Source organism: Oncorhynchus tshawytscha, linkage group LG26 (assembly GCF_018296145.1).
Source record: "Oncorhynchus tshawytscha isolate Ot180627B linkage group LG26, Otsh_v2.0, whole genome shotgun sequence".
In the NCBI taxonomy this organism is placed as follows: domain Eukaryota; kingdom Metazoa; phylum Chordata; class Actinopteri; order Salmoniformes; family Salmonidae; genus Oncorhynchus; species Oncorhynchus tshawytscha.
The window spans coordinates 41,976,187-41,998,336 of record NC_056454.1 but is presented as its reverse complement, the minus strand read 5'-3'; the positions used below and the strand labels follow the sequence as shown (position 1 = coordinate 41,998,336).

At 43.6% G+C, this 22,150-nt stretch overlaps 1 protein-coding gene across 1 annotated transcript in view; it reads left to right on the top strand.

The window, feature by feature from the left end:
* Positions 1–21,146, top strand: part of LOC112225641 (ly6/PLAUR domain-containing protein 6) — a 41,119-nt gene extending 19,973 nt beyond the window's left edge. Inside the window, exons 2-5 of the mRNA XM_024389765.2 lie at positions 9,091–9,264; positions 14,203–14,301; positions 16,581–16,711; positions 18,612–21,146. Coding sequence (XP_024245533.1) covers positions 9,147–9,264; positions 14,203–14,301; positions 16,581–16,711; positions 18,612–18,785 — 522 coding nt within the window. The 5' untranslated portion in view covers positions 9,091–9,146 and the 3' untranslated portion in view covers positions 18,786–21,146. The remainder of the gene's footprint in view (positions 1–9,090; positions 9,265–14,202; positions 14,302–16,580; positions 16,712–18,611) is intronic.
* Positions 21,147–22,150: the final 1,004 nt, after the last annotated feature.

Genomic DNA, 22,150 nt, shown 5'->3' with positions numbered 1-22,150 from the left:
GGAGGATGAGGGCTGCAGTACATATCTCAGATAGGGGGGAGTGAAGCCTAAGAGGGTTTTATAAATAAGCATCGACCAGTGGGTCTTGCGATGGTTATACAGAGATGTCCAGTTTACAGAGAAGTATAGAGTGCAGTGATGTGTCCTATAAGGAGCATTGGTGGCAAATCTCGAGAGCACCCTTACCTGATGGGCTGGTATCGTTTGGGGCTTGTCGTACTTTACCTTAACAAATGATCCTACATGGTTCTCTCCAGTCAGGTTAATGTGCTGCTGAAGGGAAGAGTCCGTGCGATTGTAGAGATTAGTTCAGGCTTGAATGCCGTTTACCGTTCAGCAAATGCAGGATTTTTTTTGAATTCCCCTTTTTTTCTGATAACTTTGACAACCTACAAGTAACTGTCAATATAAAGGAAACACCAACATAAAGTGTCTTAATAGGTTGTTGGGCCACCATGAACAAGAACAGCTCAATGCAGCTTGACATATATTCTACAAGTGTCTGGAACTCTATTGGAGAGATGTGTCACCATTCTTCCACAATAAATTCCATCATTCGGTGCTTTGTTGATGGTGGTGGAAAACGCTGTCTCAGGCACCGCTCCAGAATCTCCCATAAGTGTTCAATTGGGTTGAGATCTGGTGACTGAGAGACACACACACACACACACACACACACACACACACACACACACACACACACACACACACACACACACACACACACACACACACACACACACACACACACACACACACAAACCCCACTTTAAACCCCCTATGCTCCTTTTGACACCCCTCTTTCATAGTCACTGAGATCTCTTCTTCTAGCCATGGTAGTCAAAATAATGGGAGACTGGGCGTTTTTATACATGACCCTAAGCATGATGGGATGTTTATTGCTTAATTAACTCAGGAACCACACCGGTGTGGAAGCTCCTGCTTTCAATATAATCTGTATCCTTCATTTACTGAAGTGTTTCCTTTATTTTGGTAGTTACCTGTATATAAAGTGTTCTACTATTACACATCAGTTGTCTGAACACACTTGTTCTCGTCATGATGGCTCTGCCGTCGTGATGGCTCTGCCGTCGTGATGGCTCTGCCGTCGTGAGGGCTCTGCCGTCGTGATGGATCTGCCGTCATGATGACTCTGTTGGAACGTTTTGTGCTCTTAGTTATTGCTTAATCTATTCAAATCAAATCCATTATTGCGGACTTACATTGAGTATTACGATGGTTTCTGCATTCCCATAAGGCTTTATTATATTTCATATGCCAATTTCGAACACAACCACAACCTCCAGTCCTATCTTCTCTGTCACAGAAACATCCCTACGCCAAACGGTTCTGTTGTTTTTATAAATCAGGTACCCTGCCAATAGCTCAGACTAAAATGAAAATATTTGCTCTGGGTCATTAGTTTAAAAAAAATCTGATTTAACATGATAAGATAAACAAACGTATCTTATCTTTCCAACAACAGCTTGACGTAAAGAAGGGAAAACACTCACAGTACGCTATGAGCCAGAGCCCAGAAAATGAAAGATGTTTTGTTTTGGTATGCTGAAAATCAAACAGTGCGTCAATAAGATAAAGATAATTTCCTTAGTCTTTTAGATTTCTTTGGCCCATGTTACTTTAGCTACCTGCCTCTAGGTTCATACACAATACAAATCCTAATCCACAGTAAACTTGGTTTAGCAGCTTTGATATAACAATGTCAAATATTAAACCTTATAAGTCCAGAGTAAAAAGTTGTGGTTTGGCTGTGTTCTTAGATGGTGCTGCTTGGTTAAATACATTAAAGTGCTATATCACCCCCCAACCACAGCGGCCTGGTCGCCCTGGGCGACAGAAGAGCTAATGGTTTTTGTACGCCTGTCCTTAATGACATCACCGGTTAACTGAAGAGCCAATGGGATGTATAAAAGATGGCTTACAGGAGACTTTAAAGTGTAACGTCTCAAGGAGTTGCTGCCATTTGTGAGCAATATTTGATTTGGTTTGGTGAATTCACTGCTCAGTTTGGGTCACCTGACTTTGAGAGCTAATCCTAAAATGACCCAGTGAGCCTCAGAGGTAAATCTTCTAATAAGAATCAGTTTGACTTATGACTGGGGGTGTCAGATTTTACCAGATTAAATTGAACTGAATGTGAAGTTAAGTGGAATGTATTTGTTGTTGTTTCTTGTTTGTATTGATCTCAGGAATGAGCCAAATACAATTTCTTACTCAAATACAGTTTCTTAATCATTTGCTTTGTACCCCTCTCTGTGTCTTGTACCTCCATACCTAGGGCTTGATTCAATTGTATGTGACAAATACGTAAATAGTTTCAATCTATGTTTAAAGAATTAAAAAACAACCACAGGGCTGTCCCCTGACAAGGCTCTCTTCTGTATCCCTGTCAGCTCTCTCTGACAGAATGGCCCAAGGTCTTTCTCAGGGTGAGGAGAACACAATTACACCAGCCAACCCCTACATTTCCCTCGGGGTTGATGGACAAGCCTTGTCTTGATACGTCTATCCAATGGCAGTCACCCTACTGTACGTCACAATGCCTCAGGCTTTGAAGACAGACAGCCACAGGCATTCCATAAGCCTTCTGGAATAACTTTTGATTAAATCATATTTCCCTCTCATGACAGTTGTATAATAACAAACCAATAATATTTCAGGCATTCCATAAGGCTGCTACCCTCCTGCTCTTTTGAGAAGCCTGGTCTCTTCTCCTGGTCTTCAGGTTCATAGCGATCATATCACAGACCATCACCAGCAGACCACAGACCATCAATAAAGACCACATTGTGTAGAAAGCGTAGTCGATCCCAAAGGGGTCTTTCTCCTCATGAATTAAGAAGGTAGTAGTTATCCATACACACACCCCTTCACCTCCCCGTTCAGACATAGTTCTCCCCACTGTCCCCCAGTGACAGGTTAGAGAGGACCAGAGAGATGTGAGGTTGAGATGCATTTATTTGGCCATTCAAATCCTCCGATATGGTTGCTTTTCTAAATTGTCAAGTAGATTTGACCAGAATGACATCGTCCCCTTCAGCAGTCTTTCTTTTCCACTCAAGCCGGTTAGACTAGAATTAGAGTTACAGCGGAGAGCAACCTCCTCTCCTTCTGAGAAGAACTGTGTGAGCTGGTCAGACTTTGGGCAGACCACTAGCATATACCTTTTGGACGAGATCCTTCACTTGATTGTGATGCTTCAGACAGGAGTAAACCTCAGAGTGGTTCAGCATCAGGAATGGGATGACCAGCGAGTAATTCCCAGTCTCTCTTCCATCCACCACATGCATCTGCTTTCTGAGGTCAGCGAGGTCACTCGAATGGCTTTCAGATGGCAATGATGTGATGCCTTTTCCCTTCTTGTAGGTGTCCCACCATATCTGTGTCATATTTGAGTCAGTATTAAAGCAAGGTAGTGCAAGCCTCTCTCCCACAAAGCCATGCATATACAGGCCCTTAACATACGTCAATATCAGGTTACTACTCCAATGATATCCTTCCTCTACAGTGCAGATGTAAATGCCTATGTCCTCCGTGGTAAAGTTGGTAATGCGGAGAGAGGAGTTATTCTCAATGAATTGGATTCTGCCAGTTGGGTCCCCCGTGAGAGGCTTCCGGGTTAATATATCTTGAATTTTCCTGTGTGTACCATTGAAGCGTCATGCTGTCACCACCACTTGCACCTTTACATTGCAGGTCTACTGTCCATCCTAAATGGCAGAATATTCCATGACTATTATGCCTGCAAACTGAGAGACACGTTGTTGGTGGGAAATATTGCCAGCTGTCCAGCACTCCACCCTGTACAATCCAGATTGAACAAGCTTTTAATTTAGTAATTACTAAGTGAAGGGTTAGATGTGTTCCACAACAGCAGGCTTTCTTCACCAGTGGATTTAAAGATCACACAGTACCTCTGACGGAGTTTCAAATGAAAAAACGTCACCTTCCACAAGAATATGATTTGTTTCTTGGCCTGCAAGGAAAGTCCCGTCTAGAACAACCAGTAGAATGACTAGCTTTGTGATTGGAGCCATTCCGTTCGAAGATGTTTGTCTACTAGTTGCTTACACCAATGCTCTGGTATCTACTGTCCCTCAAATATATTTCATTTCAATGACTCTAGTGACCTTGTGGTGTTGAAATCCATTATGTGCTCATCTCTTGATACCTTGTCAACCAGAAATGTGCAGTGTTAGATTGTATCAGTTGGAATGTCTTTTAGGGAAACATGTTTGTGTGGGTGTCAGCTGAGAATCGCAATGCTGCTTCTTTCTCATAACTTACCTGGAAACTCATACGGTGCCGTTAAAGCTATTAATATCCCTTGACTTATTTCACATTATTTTTTTATATTTTTTATCACACCTTTATTTAACCAGGTAGGCTTGTTGAGAACAAGTTCTGATTTACAACTGCGACCTGGCCAAGATAAAGCAAAGCAGTGTGACACAAGCAACAACACAGAGTTACACATGGGATAAAAAAAAATACAGTCAATAATACAGTAGGAAAAAAAGTCTATATACAGTGAGTGCAAATGAGGTAAGATAAGGGAGGTAAAAGGCAATAAATAGGCCATGGTGGCGAAGTAAATACAATATAGCAATTAAACACTAGAATGGTAGATGTGCAGAAGATGAATGTGTAAGTAGAGATACTGGGGTGCAAAGGAGCAAGATAAATAAATAAATACAGAATGTGGATGAGATAGTTGGATGGGCTGTTTACTGATGGGCTATGTACAGGTGCATTGATCTGTGAGCTGCTCTGACAGCTGGTGCTTAAAGCCAGTGAGGGAGAAATGAGACTCCAGCTTCAGTGATTTTTGCAGTTTGTTCCTGTCATTGGCAGCAGAGAACTGGAAGGGAAGGCGGCCAAAGGTGGAATTGGCTTTGGGGGGTGACCAGTGAGATATACCTGCTGGAGCGCATGCTACGAGTGGGTGCTGCTATGGTGACCAGTGAGCTGAGATAAGGCGGGGCTTTACCTAGCAGAGGCTTATAGATGACCTGGAGCCAGTGGGTTTGGCGATGGATATGAAGCGAGGGCCAGCCAACGAAGCGTACAGGTTGCTGTGGTGGGTAGTGTATGGGGCTTTGGTGACAAAACGGATGGCACTGTGATAGACTGCATACAATTGGTTGTGTAGAGTGTTGGAGGCTATTTTATAAATGACATCGCTGAAGTCGAGGATCGGTAGGATGGTCAGTTTTACGAGGGTATGTTTGGCAGCATGAGTGAAGGATGCTTTGTTGCGAAATAGGAAGCCGATTCTAGATTTAATTTAGGATTGGGGATGTTTAATGTGAGTCTGGAAGGAGAGTTTACAGTCTAACCAGACAGCTAGGTATTTGTAGTTGTCCACATATTCTAGGTCAGAACCGTCCAGAGTAGGGATGCTGCATGGGCGGGCAGGTGCGGGCAGCGATCAGTTGAAGAGCATGCATTTGGTTTTACTTGCATTTAAGGGCAGTTGGAGGCCACGGAAGAAGAGTTGTATGGCATTGAAGCTCGTCTGGAGGTTAGTTAACACAGTGTCCAAAGAAGGACCAGAAGTATACTGAATGGTGTCATCTGCGTGGCGGTGAATCAGAGAATCACCAGCAGCAAGAGCAACATCATTGATGTATACAGAGAAGAAAGTTGGCCCAAAAATTGAAACCTGTGGCACCCCCATAGAGACTGCCAGAGGTCCGGACAACAGGCCCTCCCATTTTACATACTGAACTCTATCAGAGAAGTAGTTGGTGAACCAGATGAGGCAATCATTTGAGAAACCATGGCTGTTGAGTCTGCCAATAAGAATGTGGTGATTGACAGAGTCATTGATTTACATCCTGAATTCAAAATGGATTACATATTTTTTTCTCACGCATCTACTCACAATACCCCATATTGACAAAGTCAAAACATGTTTTTAGAATTTTTTGCAAACGTATTGAAAATGAAATACCAAAATATCTTATTTATTTCAGTATTCACACCCCTGAGTCAATACTTTGTAGAAGCACCTTTGGCTGCGATTTTGGGTGTCTCTAAGAGCTTTCCACACTTGGATTGTACAATATTTCCCTATTATTATTATTTTTTAATTCTTCAAGCACTATCAAGTTGATTGTTGATCATTGCTAGACAGCCATTTTCTTGTCTTGCCATAGATTTTCAAGACATTTAAGTCAGAACTGTAACTAGGCCACTCAGGAACATTCAATGCTGTCTTGTTAAGCAACTCCAGCGTAGATTTGGCCTGTTTTAGGTTATTCTCCTGCTGAAAGGTGAATTTGTCTCCGAGTGCAGACTGAACCAGGTTTTTCTGTAGGATTTTGCCTGTGCTTATAGCGACCTGTATTCCATTTGTTTTTATTTTAAAAAACTCCCTTGCCAATGTCAAGCATACCCAAATACATGATGCCGCCTCCCCCATGCTTGAAAATATGAATAGTGTTACTCATTGATGTGATGTGTTGGATTTTCCCAAAAACCAAACTTTTTTTTATTCAGGACAAAAAGTTCATTTCTTTGCCAAATTTTTTGCAGTATTCCTTAAATTCCTTGTTGCAAACAGGATGCATGTTTTTTAAATTCTGTACAGGCTTCCTTCTTTTCACTCAATTAGGTTCGTTTTGTGGAGTAAGAACAATGTTGTTGATCCATCCTCAGTTTTCTCCCATCACAGCCATTAAACTCTGTAACTGTTTTAAAATCACCATTGGCCTGTATCTTTGTAGTGACGGGGTGTAAATAATAGTTTCACCATGCTCAAAATATTCAATGTCTGCTTTTATTTTTTACCCATCTATCAATAGGTGCCCTTCTTTGCAAGGCATTGAAAACATCCCTGGTCTTTGTGTTTGAATCTGTGTGTCAAATTCCCTACTCGATTGAGGAACCTTACAATGATCTGTATGTGTGCGGTACAGAGATGTGGTAGTCATCATGTTAACCACTATTATTGAACACGGATTGAGTCCAAGCAACTTTTTTGCAATTTGTTAAGCACATTTTTACTCCAGAATTTATTTAGGCTTGTCATAACAAAGGGATTATTGCTTCAAGACATTTCAGCATTACATTTTTTTTATTAATTTCTAACATTTTCTATAAACAACATTTTACATTATGGGGTATTGTGTGTGGATTAGTGACACAAAATCTCAATTTAATACATTTTAAATTCAAGTTGTAACACAACAAAATGTGGAAAAAGTAAAGGGGTGTGAACACTTTCTGAAAGAGCTGTCTTCTAATCTTTCCTCTGATTAGCTTTCTGCTCTTACTCTACGGAACAAGATAAGATAATAAACTGCTCATTTTCCCCGAAATCAAAATAATTTGAGATGCTGTCAAATCCTTTTTTTCACACACATGAATGTTAGAGCTGAGTATCATAACTAATCAACACTGCACCTGCTACACACTGGGGCTTCCGAGTGGCGCAGGGGTCTAAGGCACTGCATCTCAGTGCTAGAGGTGCCACTACAGACACCCTGGTTTGATTCCAGGCTATTTCACAACCGGCTCTGATTGGGAGTCCCATAGGGTGGTGCACATTTGGCCCTGCATCGTTAGGGTTTGGCCGTTGTCGGCTGTAAATAGGAATTTGTTCTTAACCTACTTGCCTAAATAAATTAAATAAAAGGTTCTAACCGCAGAATTCCTCCTCTTTGTCTGAAGAGGAGGTGGAGCAGGGATCGGACCAAAATGCAGCTTGGTAAGTGTCAATATCTTTTATTATAAAACAAATTGAACACTAAGAACTACAAAACAATAACTGTGACCATGACCGAAAACCAAACCGAATCAGTCCCGTGTGGTGACAGACACGGAAACAAACACCAACAAACCAACATTGAAACCCAGGCTACCTAAATATTGTTCTCAATCAAGGACAATGATAAACAGCTGCCTCTGATTGAGAACCATATCAGGCCAAACATAGAAATGGAAAAACATAGAAAAACACACATAGACTGCCCACCCCAACTCACGCCCTGACCATACTAAATAAAGACAAAACAAATCAAATCAAATCAAATTGATTTATATAGCCCTTCGTACATCAGCTGATATCTCAAAGTGCTGTACAGAAACCCAGCCTAAAACCCCAAACAGCAAGCAATGCAGGTGTAGAAGCACGGTGGCTAGGAAAAACTCCCTAGAAAGGCCAAAACCTAGGAAGAAACCTAGAGAGGAACCAGGCTATGTGGGGTGGCCAGTCCTCTTCTGGCTGTGCCGGGTAGAGATTGTAACAAAGGAAATAAAGGTCAGAACGTGACAAAGGTAAATAAGATTTTTATCTTAACTGAATTGCCTAGTTAAATAAAGGATAAATAAATAAATACATTTTAAAAAACACTCTGAAAAAAGGACTTTCTGTAGAGGGGTGTGTCTTTAATGTGCCCAAGATTAGACTATTCTCAATTGATACCTTGAAATATCTTGTTCAAAATATGTTAGGTGTCATCTGTGACATCCTTGGTCTGCAAGACATTGTTGCGTGCATCCACTGTTTATTACTCTCCCAACTGTTAATCCATGTCTAGCTCTGTTACTCTTTTCTCCCTGCGCTAAGACTGAGCTCGATCAGAATGAAAACTGTATGAGGGCTGATGATGCATCTGGCCTGGTCCCTGGCAGACTGTCCTTGGAACTAGTGAGGAGATGTTTGACTGGGGGGATAATAGATGTAGGTTGCGTCCCAACTGGCACCCAATTCCATACGCAGTGCACTACTTTTACCTAAAGACGTACAGGCCCTGGTCAAAAGTAGTGCACTACATCGGAAAAAGGATGCCATTTCGGACGCAGCTGCAATGAGGAACACTGCTCTGTTGTTTCTGGTCTGGTGGATGTCTAGTGGCTTTCCTCTGTGTTTTCTAATAGGGCTGGAGACACCCATGGGTCACTGTTCCATGGCATGTAGTTGGGATAGGCAGTCAGGAAGCCTTGATCAGACATCCAAAGGGATTGTCTGCATTGTGCAAAATGAAGCATGATTTTATATAGACTCAAACAGGTACTTTAACTAAGAATCGGGTTACATGTGGGCTCTCTTTTCCTCTGCAGGTGTCATCGTGTTGTTGTCCAATCAGAGACCTGCATGTGTGAAGCCGCGGCCAGCAATGGAACCCTGGCCTGCAGTGGCCTGGGTCCTACTGCTGATGGTCCTCGCTGATTGGCTGAAAATGACACAATCAAAGGACTTCACAGAACAGGATATCATCTACCTCCATCCCTCAAGTAATAGTTTTTATTATTATATTTTTGGGGACCACTTTTGGCTCGGGAGCCTACTTTCAGGACTATTTGCTAAAAAAAAGTAAACAAAAGTACCGGAGAATCTCTTTAAGGGTTATGAAAAAGTGGGTCAGAGGCTATGCATGAATAGCAGTTAGGGGTATCCAGTGAACTTGTGATCCCCAGCCTAACCAGACAGATCCACAGCTGGCACAGCAACTGTCTGCTGCCTCCCCACCCCTCTGCACCCCGCCACACCCTTCTCCACCCCCCACCCCTCTGCACCACCAGGCACGTCTCGTTGATCTGAGGTGTAGGGTCACGTGACTCCGTGCATAGCTACTGGGCAGTTAGACGCCCCATGTTGTCAGGGCTTTCTGCCCTCTTTAGTCTCATCCACCCATTAGCAACATTTTACACACTGTATATTAGCATCTATATGTTATTGATGGCTATTTAATATTTCCATGTCGTCCAAAAAGTTATACTTTTGTCTCATCTGTCCATAGAACATTCTTCCAAGAGTCTTGATGATCATCCAGGTGCTTTTTGGCAAACTTGAGTTAACTTTTTGGATGAGGTGGGTTCCATTATGTCTGCTGAAAACCAAACACTGCATTCCACAGTAAGAACCGCATACCAACGCTGAAGCATGGTGGTGCTAGTGTGATGGTTTGGGGATGCTTTGCTGCCTCAGGACCTGGACAACTTGCCTTAATAGAAGGAACCATGAATTCTGCTCTGTATCAGAGAATTCTACAGGAGAATGTCAGGCCATCTGTCTGTGAGCTGAAGCTCAGCTGAGTCATGCAGCAAGACGATCCAAAACACACAATCAAGTCGACATGAAAATGGTCAACAAATTTGAAGTTTTTAAATGGTCTTGTCAAAGTCCAGACCTAATCCCAATTGAGATGTTGTGGCAGGACTTAAAACAAGCAGTTCATGTTTGAAAACCCACAAATGTCGCTGAGTTAAACCAGTTCTGCATGGAAGAGTGGGCTGAAATTTCTCCACAGCAACGTGAGAGATTGATCAACAACTATAGGAAGCATTTGGTTGCAGTCATTGTAGCTAAAGGTGGTACAACCAGTTACTGAGTGTAAGGGGGTCATTACTTTTTCACACAGGGGAATTGGGTGTTGCATAACATTGTTTATTGACTAAATAAAATAAGTATATATATATATATATATTTGTTTGTTATTTGTAAACTCAGGTTCCCTTTATCTAAAATTAGGTTTTGCTTGAAGTAGAGAAAATCTGAAAGGGGACAATTTTTTTTTTACAGCACTGTGGCTTTGTCTCTTATCGTGTATGATATTTATGACTTCCATTAACAACAAATCCAAGACAATACTAACAGCAAATAACTGTCATGTGGATTAGAATTCTAGTGGCATGAACCAGCAATGTGATGATGATCAACAAGACCCAGCTGAGGGTAACTGTTTGATTATTGTCCTTTGGCTGTCCTTATGACTCAAACAGAATGTTCCAGCGTGGCCAGAATGTGGACGCTCACTAATTGGTCCTCAGTGTCAATTAGATCATGTTCCCAAGCCACAACTTTTTCTCTCTTCTCTCTCGCTCTCTCTCTCTCTCACGCTTTCTCTCTCTCTCTCACACGCTTTCTCTCTCTCTCTCTCTCTCCTCTCTCTCTCTCTCTCTCTCTCTCACTCTCTTCTCTCTCTCTCTCTCTCACACGCTTTCTCTCTCTCTCTCTCTCTCTCTCACGCTTTCTCTCTCACACGCTTTCTCTCTCTCTCTCTCTCTCTCTCTCTCTCTCTCTCTCTCTCTCTCTCTCTCACGCTTTCTCTCTCTCTCTCGCTTTCTCTCACGCTTTCTCTCTCTCTCTCTCTCTCTCTCTCGCTTTCTCTCACGCTTTCTCTCTCTCTCTCTCTCTCTCTCTCTCTCTCTCTCACGCTTTTTCTCTCTCTCTCTCTCTCTCACGCTTTCTCTCTCTCTGTCAATCTGTCTCTCTCCCTCTCACTCTCTCTTTCTCCCCTGGCCCTCCCCTCACCCCAGTCAGTGTACAACAACAGGCTGGGTCACTATACTGTAGGCCTCTGAGAAGGACATATGCCAGGTATAAGCCGCTAGATTATGGTCTGAAACAACCCTAACTCTCCCCAGGGCGCGGGCATGTTAGAGGTCAGCCCTCCCACGTCTCAGAAACAGGCCCCTGCATAGCCAGAAAGCAAACTCTTAAGATCTGTGTCTCTTTCATCACAGAGAGACAGAACTCCCGGGATCAGGTTTCCGGGATACTGGAGATATCTGTGTCGGCTCGAGGCCACCCCTCTAGCCCCTCTGGGGATTTGGTGTGTGTGTGTACGCAAGTTAGTTGGCTTGTGTGGGTAGCTGTGTGTGTGTGTGAGTGTATACATGTGAGCATGTGGAAGGGTAATTGTGTGTGTGTGTGTGTGTGTGTGTGTGTGTGTGTGTGTGTGTGTGTGTGTGTGTGTGTGTGTGTGTGTGTGTGTGTGTGTGAGGGCTGCTAGGGAGTGATATGGTAACGAGACAGATTTCCTGGGGAGATGAAGGAGTAGTCTAGCTAGATAGCCATGGCAAGGCGGTATCATGGTCTACCTAGCCATGGCAAGGCGGTATCATGGTCTACCTAGCCATGGCAAGGCGGTATCATGGTCTACCTAGCCATGGCAAGGCAGTATCATGGTTTACCTAGCCATGGCAAGGCGGTATCATGGTCTACCTAGCCATGGCAAGGCGGTATCATGGTCTACCTAGCCATGGCAAGGCAGTATCATGGTTTACCTAGCCATGGCAAGGCAGTATCATGGTCTACCTAGCCATGGCAAGGCAGTATCATGGTCTACCTAGCCATGGCAAGGCAGTATCATGGTCTAGCTAGCCATGGGAAGGAGATATCATGGTCTAGCTAGCCATAGCAAGACGGTATCATGGTCTACCTAGCCATGGCAACGGCAGTATCATGGTCTAGCTAGCCATGGCAAGGAGATATCATGGTCTAGCTAGCCATGGCAAGACGGTATCATGGTCTACCTAGCCATGGCAACGGCAGTATCATGGTCTAGCTAGCCATGGCAAGGAGATATCATGGTCTAGCTAGCCATGGCAAGACGGTATCATGGTCTAGCTAGCTAGCCACGGTAAGGCAGTATCATGGTCTAGCTAGCCATGACAAAGCGATATCATGGTCTAGCTAGACATGGCAAGGCAATATCATGGTCTAGCTAGCCATGGCAAGGCAGTATCGTGGTCTAGCTAGCCATGGCAAGGCGGTATCATGGTCTAGCTAGACATGGCAAGGCGGTATCATGGTCAGGCTAGCCATGGCAAGGTGGTATCATGGTCTAGCTAGACATGGCATTGCGGTATCATGGTCTAGCTAGACATGGCATGGTGGTATCATGGTCTAGCTAGACATGGCATGGTGGTATCATGGTCTAGCTAGACATGGCATGGCGGTATCATGGTCTAGCTAGACATGGCATGGCGGTATCATGGTCTAGCTAGACATGGCATGGTGGTATCATGGTCTAGCTAGACATGGCATGGTGGTATCATGGTCTAGCTAGCCATGGCATGGCAGTATCATGGTATGCGTCCCAAAGGGGACCCTATTCCCTATGAACTGCACTACTTTTGAGCAGAGCCCTTTAGGATATATAGTGCACTACATGGGGAATAGGGTGCCATTGGAGATGTAGCCATGGTGATTGGCAACATACTTTGTGTTCTAAATGGTGTTTGCCTGCTCTGCAGACCTTCAGCTGTCACTAGGGAAGGGTGTGGACCTGGCCAATTAGATTAATGTAATGGTGCGAAATTGGAAAGACTAACAGCTTCCTTGTCTGTTTGCTCACAACATATGGCATCCATGGACATTTTCCAACCTCTGGGGACCAATCATTGAGAAGGGAAGGGAGCAACTGGGCTACATGCTCTTAGTCTTAGTGTTTTACTTGATTAGCAGAGTGCATGATGGGTTAAACTGTACTTGACACTATAGGTCTATATGAGAACAATTGTGGGAGAGAGATAAATGGCTTGGCTGGTGATAACAGCTATAAAGAGAGATAGATTAAACTACAGTATATGTTTGGAAGGACTGAGTTCCCCCAGACAATGGTTTCTCAGAGTCCATATTAGAAGTGTGACTATATTAAACCAATCCAAAATAAGGCCTTCGATGCATTCCAAACTTTTTTATCCATCTTAATTATCCAGATGTTTCATATTTTTCTGGCCAGATTTCCTAAACTAATGTTATTAACTCAGTTTATGGTATGAACTTGCAAATCTTATTCAACATTTCAGAACCTCTGTATACACTGAGTGTACAAAACATTAGGAACATCTTCCTACTATTGAGTGGCAGCCCCTTTTGCTCTCAGAACAGCCTCAATTCGTCAGGGCATGGACTCTACAAGATGTCAAGTGTTCCACAGGGATGCTGGCCCATGTTGACTCCAATGCTTACCACAGTTGTGTCAAGTTGGCTGGATGTCCTTTGGGTGGTGGACCATTCTTGATACACACAGAAAACTGTTGAGCGTGAAAAACCCAGCAACGTTGCAGTTCTCGACACACTCAAACCGGTGCGCCTGACCCTTACTACCAAAGGCACTTAAATATTTTGTCTTACCCATTCACCCTCTGAATGGCACAACCCATGTCTCTATTGTCTCAAAGCTTAAAAATCATTATTTAACCTGTGTCCTCCCGTTCATCTACACTGATTGAGGTGGATTTAACAAGTGACATCAATAAGGGATCACCTGGATTCACCTGGTCAGTCGATCACGTTCCTAATGTTTTGTACACTCAGTGTATAACTTATTAAATGTTTCAGAACATCTGTATATAGCTTATTCATGTCTGTTAAGGTGATTCGTTATGGCTGTCCCAGTGCCCTGTGCATGACCCCTTCTAAGTGTGTGTATGTTTCCGCAGCTCCTCCATTCCCAGGCGGGTTCAAGTGCTTCACCTGTGAAGAAGCACCTGACAACTATGAGTGTAATCGCTGGGCGCCAGACCTGTACTGCCCACAAGGTGAGTCAGACCACCAGGACAAACCATTGTTCTTCTCAGCACTGTTGATGATTACATTAGGACTTTAAGCTCAGGAAGTAATACTGAATGTGTAAATTCTACACTCCCTCTGCTCTCAGATAGGCCTTCTCTTATATTGTATTTAGATTAGGTGTTCTCATTAGGTGTTCTTTCTCCAAGTGCTTCCAACAAAGTTAGAAATTAACACTCTATTGGTTCAATGGAGGCCTCTGTACCTGTGTATTATTGAGTATAATGTCACCCTGCTGTTGACATGTTTACCTCATAAATAGCTAACCTCATCAAGAGAGTTAGCGTGTCGCGACCACAATCAGGCCAGATTTACAGCACTCTCTTAAGGACTAATGAGTTACTGTGGCCGAGCCCTAGACAAGACACATTGTTTGTATGAATAACAACTTCATAGATTGTTGGATAGAGAGATGCTGTGCTTGACCTAAACTGCCTGGAATGCACTGTGTAACATGGTATGATTGGCATTTCCTCCAGGTTTTAGTGGGTTTGATACTAAAAGTGACCAAGGTGATGTGTCACTTTGGAGTATATCAGATACCGTATGGTAAAGGCGTCAATTCAGATACCGTATGGTAAAGGTGTCAATTCAGATACCGTATGGTAAAGGTGTCAATTCAGATACCGTATGGTAAAGGCGTCAATTCAGATACTGTATGGTAAAGGTGTCAATTCAGATACCGTATGGTAAAGGTGTCAATTCAGATACCGTATGGTAAAGGTGTCAATTCAGATACCGTATGGTAACGGTGTCAATTCAGATACCGTATGGTAAAGGTGTCAATTCAGATACCGTATGGTAACAATTCAGATACCGTGTGTCAATTCAGATACCGTATGGTAAAGGTGTCAATTCAGATACCGTATGGTAAAGGTGTCAATTCAGATACCGTATGGTAAAGGTGTCAATTCAGATACCGTATGGTAAAGGTGTCAATTCAGATACCGTATGGCAGAGGTGTCAATTCAGATACCGTATGGCAGAGGTGTCAATTCAGATACCGTATGGTAAAGGTGTCAATTCAGATACCGTATGGTAAAGGTGTCAATTCAGATACCGTATGGTAAAGGTGTCAATTCAGATACCGTATGGTAAAGGTGTCAATTCAGATACCGTATGGTAAAGATACCGTGTCAATTCAGATACCGTATGGCAGAGGTGTCAATTCAGATACCGTATGGCAGAGGTGTCAATTCAGATACCGTATGGTAAAGGTGTCAATTCAGATACAATTCAGATATGGTAAAGGTGTCAATTCAGATACCGTATGGTAAAGGTGTCAATTCAGATACCGTATGGCAGAGGTGTCAATTCAGATACCGTATGGTAAAGGTGTCAATTCAGATACCGTATGGTAAAGGTGTCAATTCAGATACCGTATGGTAAAGGTGTCAATTCAGATACCGTATGGCAGAGGTGTCAATTCAGATACCGTATGGCAGATACCGTATGTGGTGTCAATTCAGATACCGTATGGTAAAGGTGTCAATTCAGATACCGTATGGTAAAGGTGTCAATTCAGATACCGTATGGCAGAGGTGATCAAAAGGTTCAGATACCGTATGGCAGAGGTGTCAATTCAGATACCGTATGGTAAAGGTGTCAATTCAGATACCGTATGGTAAAGGTGTCAATTCAGATACCGTATGGCAGAGATACCGTGTCAATTCAGATACCGTATGGTAAAGGTGTCAATTCAGATACCGTATGGCAGAGGTGTCAATTCAGATACCGTATGGTAAAGGTGTCAATTCAGATACCGTATGGTAAAGGTGTCAATTCAGATACCGTATGGCAGAGGTGTCAATTCAGATACCGTATGGCAGAGGTGTCAATTCAGATACCGTATGGTAAAGGTGTCAATTCAGATACCGTATGGTAAAGGTGTCAATTCAGATACCGTATGGTAAAGGTGTCAATTCAGATACCGTATGGCAGAGGTGTCAATTCAGATACCGTATGGTAAAGGTGTCAATTCAGATACCGTATGGTAAAGGTGTCAATTCAGATACCGTATGGCAGAGGCTTCAATTTAGACGCCGTTTGGCAGAGGCGTTAGATGGAGTTAGTCTGTGGTGTTTTTATCCTACAAACTGAACAGAAAAAAAATAACAACAGTTTTTCTCTCAATTCTTAGTCCCTGGTTAAGCTGAGTTAACTCAGTATCCATCCATGCTAACCAAAAAGTGGTATTGTAGCTACCAGGTCAATATGTCTTATTTACTATCTTTATTATTCTCAACAGAGGCTAGATACTGTTACACGCGGCACAAGATGGACATGGAGGGGGACAGTGTCTCTGTGACAAAGCGTTGTGTGGCTTTGGGAGACTGCCTCTCTACTGGATGCTCTGAAGAAGACAATGAAGGAACCAGGGTAAGGAGTGGGGAGTATTCAATAAGGGGAATAGTGTTGGGAGGTTAGATTCAAGATGGGAAGAGGGGAATAGTTTGGCCTGGTGTTGGGAGGATAGAATGGAATGATGTGGGGTAGGGGTTTCTCTGGCGTAATTATTCTGGTTGACCTTGGGCATGGCATTTTCTTACTTGGAAAATAAGAAAAATTCTTATATTAAGCAAACCAGACAGGCACCATTTAAATGAATAAACTGGAGGCACACTCAGACATGATTTACAAATGAAGAATGTGCGCTTAGTGAGTATGCCAGATCAGAGACAGTAGGGGTGACCAGGGATGTTCTCTGATTAGTGAGTCCTCCAGATCAGAGACAGTAGGGGTGACCAGGGATGTTCTCTGATTAGTGAGTCCTCCAGATCAGAGACAGTAGGGGTGACCAGGGATGTTCTCTGATTAGTGAGTCCTCCAGATCAGAGACAGTAGGGGTGACCAGGGATGTTCTCTTGATACATGTATGAATTGGACCATTTTCCTGTCCTGCAAAGTATTACAAATGTAACGAGTACTTTTTTGTGTCAAGGAAAATGTATAGAGTAAAAAGTACATTAGTTTCTTTATGAATATAGTAAAGTAAAAGTAAAAGTTGTCAAAAATATAAATAGTAAAGTCAAGTACAGATTCCCCCAAAACTACTTAAGTAGTACTTTAAATAATATTTACTTAATATTGGCCGAGGGGGTCAATACCCAGGGTCAGACTATGTGAACATGGCCCTTTATGTTACGGCCCAGTCCATGTCACCACCACAGTTCTCACTCCAGTACACTGCCATTCTAATCCCTGGTGAAAGGTGTGTCCTCACAACCTGGGAAGTCTGCATGATTCCCCTGGAGAGAGAGGAGAGACAGAGAGGAGAGAGAGAGGGGGAGACAGAGAGGAGAGACAGAGAGGAGAGACAGAGAGGAGAGAGAGAGAGAGAGAGAGAGAGAGAGACAGAGAGGGGAGACAGAGAGGAGAGAGAGAGAGAGAGAGAGAGGGGGAGAGAGAGGAGACAGAGAGGGGAGACAGAGAGGAGAGAGAGAGAGAGAGAGAGAGGGGGGAGAGAGAGGAGACAGAGAGGGAGAGACAGAGAGGAGAGAGAGAGAGAGAGACAGAGAGGAGAGAGAGAGAGGAGAGAGAGAGACAGAGAGGAGAGACAGAGAGGAGAGACAGAGAGGAGAGAGAGAGGAGAGAGAGAGGAGAGAGAGAGAGAGAGAGAGAGAGAGAGGGGGAGACAGAGAGGAGAGAGAGAGGGGGAGACAGAGAGGAGAGAGAGAGAGAGAGAGAGAGAGGGGAGACAGAGAGGAGAGAGAGAGAGTGGGAGACAGAGAGGAGAGAGAGAGAGGGAGACAGAGAGGAGAGAGAGAGAGAGGAGACAGAGAGGAGAGAGCAGAGAGGAGAGAGAGAGAGAGAGAGAGAGGAGAGAGAGACAGAGAGGAGAGACAGAGAGGAGAGAGAGAGGAGACAGAGAGGAGAGAGAGAGAGAGAGGGGAGACAGAGAGGAGAGAGAGCAGAGAGAGAGAGAGGGGGAGAGAGAGGGGGGACAGAGAGGGAGTGCAGAGAGAGAGAGAGGGGAGAGAGAGAGCAGAGAGAGAAGCCTGCAACAGGAAAAGATAGAGCTTGACCCTTATATAAAAGTTGGACATTAACTTTATGAAAGGATGCGTGAAACATTTCAAAAGGAGCATTCCCTTTAGAAGTAAACGCCATATTCAATACTATAGACTATATGTCTGTCAAAGGCTATACTAAAGGCCCGATGTCTGTTAGTAAAAATGGAAAACTGAAATTGATTCCACTGGAGGAAGGGAGAGAGAGAGAGAGAGAGAGAGAGAGAGAGAGAGAGAGTTGTATCTAATGGTGAAACTTTTCTCCTTAGGTTTGCACAGCATGCTGTGAGGGAAATATCTGTAACCTTCCTCTCCCCTGGAACGTGACAGAAGCTGTGTTCGCCACCACCTCACCCCTCAGCGGCACCACAGGGCTCTCACAGTGCTACACACTAACATCCAGCCTGCTCTACTTCACCCTGCTCATCTCCACCTATGTCTGACCAGTGGAGAGAAACACACATATATATATATATATATATAGCATTTTATTTAACAGTTGAAAGTCTGATACGACTAGATGGACTCAATATACACCCGATGGAGATAGGACTCACTGCAGGTTTTGGACAATTTATTTCCCTTTTAATTCAATAGGAAACCCGTTTTGAATACCTTTCATCGTTATGCAGGGCCTCAATAAAACAAGCACTTAGAGCTCGACACTGCTTCTGAAATAGGTAATATGGCTGTCAATCGTGAAGGATCAAACATACTAAATATCACAGTATGACATTGCATCATTCTCCCCCTACTAGTCTTCTGCACAGGGACAGAAGGAGGTGAAACGGTGGCGTGTCTGGACTCGTCAGTAGGCTATAGGTCATTGTAAAAGCTGCAATATTTTCCAGTGATGAGGAAGAATAACAGACAGACAGCAGCTTCTGTGAGGAATAGTCTGCTTGAACCTTTTTTGTGTTTTTATGTTTTCACATTTGTGAGTCAGTTCCCCAGGTTGTATGTTTGACACATTATGTACATATACATAGTATTTATTTTTTTAAGGAACATGGTTGTTAGACAGTGAATATGTATGTGTGAAATGTTAGCATTTAGGTCAAGTGGAACAGATAACATAGGCACTGCTCATGTTTTTATGTGTAGTATGTGGAGAGTCTTTTTAACAACGGAATGAGAGCCTGGTGCGCATCAAACAAACGTAGAACGCTTTGCATGAGGGGGTGTTTCTGTTGTGGAAAAACTATTTCCTCAAACCTTAAAAAGGATTAAAGTTAATTGCAGGTCTATTTTGGCTTAACATTTTCCGATGATGAAAAACAAATCAGACTTTCCGTACAGTACAGTAAGCTACCCCCATAGCTAAGCACAGCACTTGGGCTAGGCTTCGGGAGCTGTACTGTAATTCTAACACTTAACTGCAGTTTTAGTGAGAGGAAACGATGCATGACACCATTATTTACTGATACTACATTACATATGCTCTTAACCAGAGCTCCTTACAGTAGGAAGTGAATACATTTTCATACTTGTCCCCTGTGGGAATCAAACCCACAACCTTGGCGTTGCTCAACCAACTGAGCCACACAGGATGCTCTTCAGTCTTTTACTCACCCCTGTTTTAATGTTTTCCGTTCTCGTGACACATAACTCTGGTGTTTATACGGTGTTTCGTGACATGTTTGTCATCCATCACTCTTTGTTGGCCGGCGTGGCTGCCTGGCTGGCCGAGAAAAATGCAGAGTAAGCAAATACAGTGTTATTGTTCTCCAGGCTTTTATGATTTGTTTAGGCTGACCGCCCGAGACATAGAGGAGACCGGTCATTTCAAATGGTATTTGAACCAAGGTGTGCAAGCCTCCATCTCTGCTGTCTGTTCAGTTACAGGCAAATGCTGAGAGGAAAAGAGTGAAGCGTGATTTACAGATGGCACACGTTTTTATCTACTGTAGTCTGCTCTGTTCACATTTGATCAATTACATTCAGTTTTTTTATGGCGGGCCTTGTGTTGTCCACTATCACAGCAAGATTTTATCCTGTATTCTGAGCTCATCCAGAAATGAGAATTGCACCCGATTTGCATTTGTCTGAAGATGGTTCTGGACCATCTGAAATAAACAGAAAAAGGGGGCAGCTTTAAATAAAGGTTCAAATCCAGGTCATGTGACGATTGCTCAAAACACAGGGTCCTATTTATGGGGTAAACAAAGGAATTCTTTGGGATTTTGGCAATGAGGCCCTTTATCTATTTTCCTAGAGTCAGATGAACTCATGGACACCATTTTATGTCTCTGTGTCAAGTACGAAGGACGTTAGAGGTAGTTTCACTGTTAGCATGCTAGCAGATACCCATAGACTTCCAGTCATTGTGCTAAAGCTACTTCACATTGGCTCGCGAAATAACCTCTATCCTTCATACTGGACACAGAGTCATGAAAATGGTATTCATGAGTTCATCTGACTCTGGGTAAGTAGATAAAGAGCCTCATTGCCAAAATCCCGAAGTATCCCTTTAAGGGCTAGAACATGTGGTTCCCCTTTAAATCAATCAGGAAATACTAGAGTTTATCTTTAAAATATTTCACAAGGTCTTTTGCATTGTGACCTGAGAGCCAACATATCTTGCCAGATGTTGCCTTAATCTGACTCTAGAGAAGCACCGTACAAGTGCGTTTGCATGAGTTTATCAACATTGATAATGTGGCTGTTGCATGTTATGTTGTGCCAATTGATATTATGTAAATATCATCTCTGTTTTTTTACATGCAATGTTTTTGTAAATAACTGTATATATAGATGTGAATGACTTTGTAACTTCATATTAAAGATGAAGACATGACCACTTAGTCAATGGCGTATGAGATAAGTGTTATTTGAGCAACAAAACAATAATACTGTAGTGCTGGATACCAATTCAACCAATGGTCTGACCAAACTAGGCCTGAATACCCATTCAGAGTCAGACAAGAGAATCAGCATTCAATCACTACGCTTCGTCCTCTCACTACAATAGGAATTAGTGGGAGATTCCTGTAGGTGAGGATCATTTGATAGATGTCCCATTTTTGCCATGTATCTGCATTCCATTGCTATTCATATCCGTCCCTTTTCCACAGATTGCAGAATTTCCATCAATTGTGGCCCCAGCCCCAGTCCCAGCCCCAGCCCCAGCCCCAGCCCCAGTCCCAGCCCCAGCACCAGCCCCAGCCCCAGTCCCAGCCCCAGCCCCAGGCCCAGCCCCAGCCCCAGCCCCAGCCCCAGCCCCAGCCCCAGCCCAGTCCCAGTCCCAGCCCCAGCCCCCAGTCCCAGCCCCTGCCCCCAGCCCCAGCCCCAGTCCCAGCCCCAGCCCCCAGCCCCAGTGTGGTGCCTATAAATCTGTTTGTTTTTCTACCCGTCCAACTTTCAGTGGTCATAAATATAAAAGTGACATCTGAGGATGACTCCTCGGAACCGAGCAGACCCATGTCATCAGTAGAATCGGCAGCAGTTCCTGATAAGCCATCTCTGGAGTGTTGATCGGGCCCCTGTGTGCCTCTGACATGCCCCTGATTCCCCGTTCTAATACTTTATTTAACTAGGCAAGTCAGTTAAGAACAAATTCTTATTTTCAATGACGGCCTGGGAACAGTGGGTTAACTGCCTGTTCAGGGGCAGAACGACAGATTTGTACCATGTCAGCTCTAAACACTAGGCTACCCTGCCGCCCCGGGGGCAAAGCAAACAAACAACCCTTCAGTCTGGACAGTGTTTATGTCCCCCTTGGTTGAGGAATGGTCGCTATGCTGATCCTCAGGGCAGGGTAGCCCTACTGGTAGTATACTGTATACTACCAGTAGGGCTACCCTGTCCT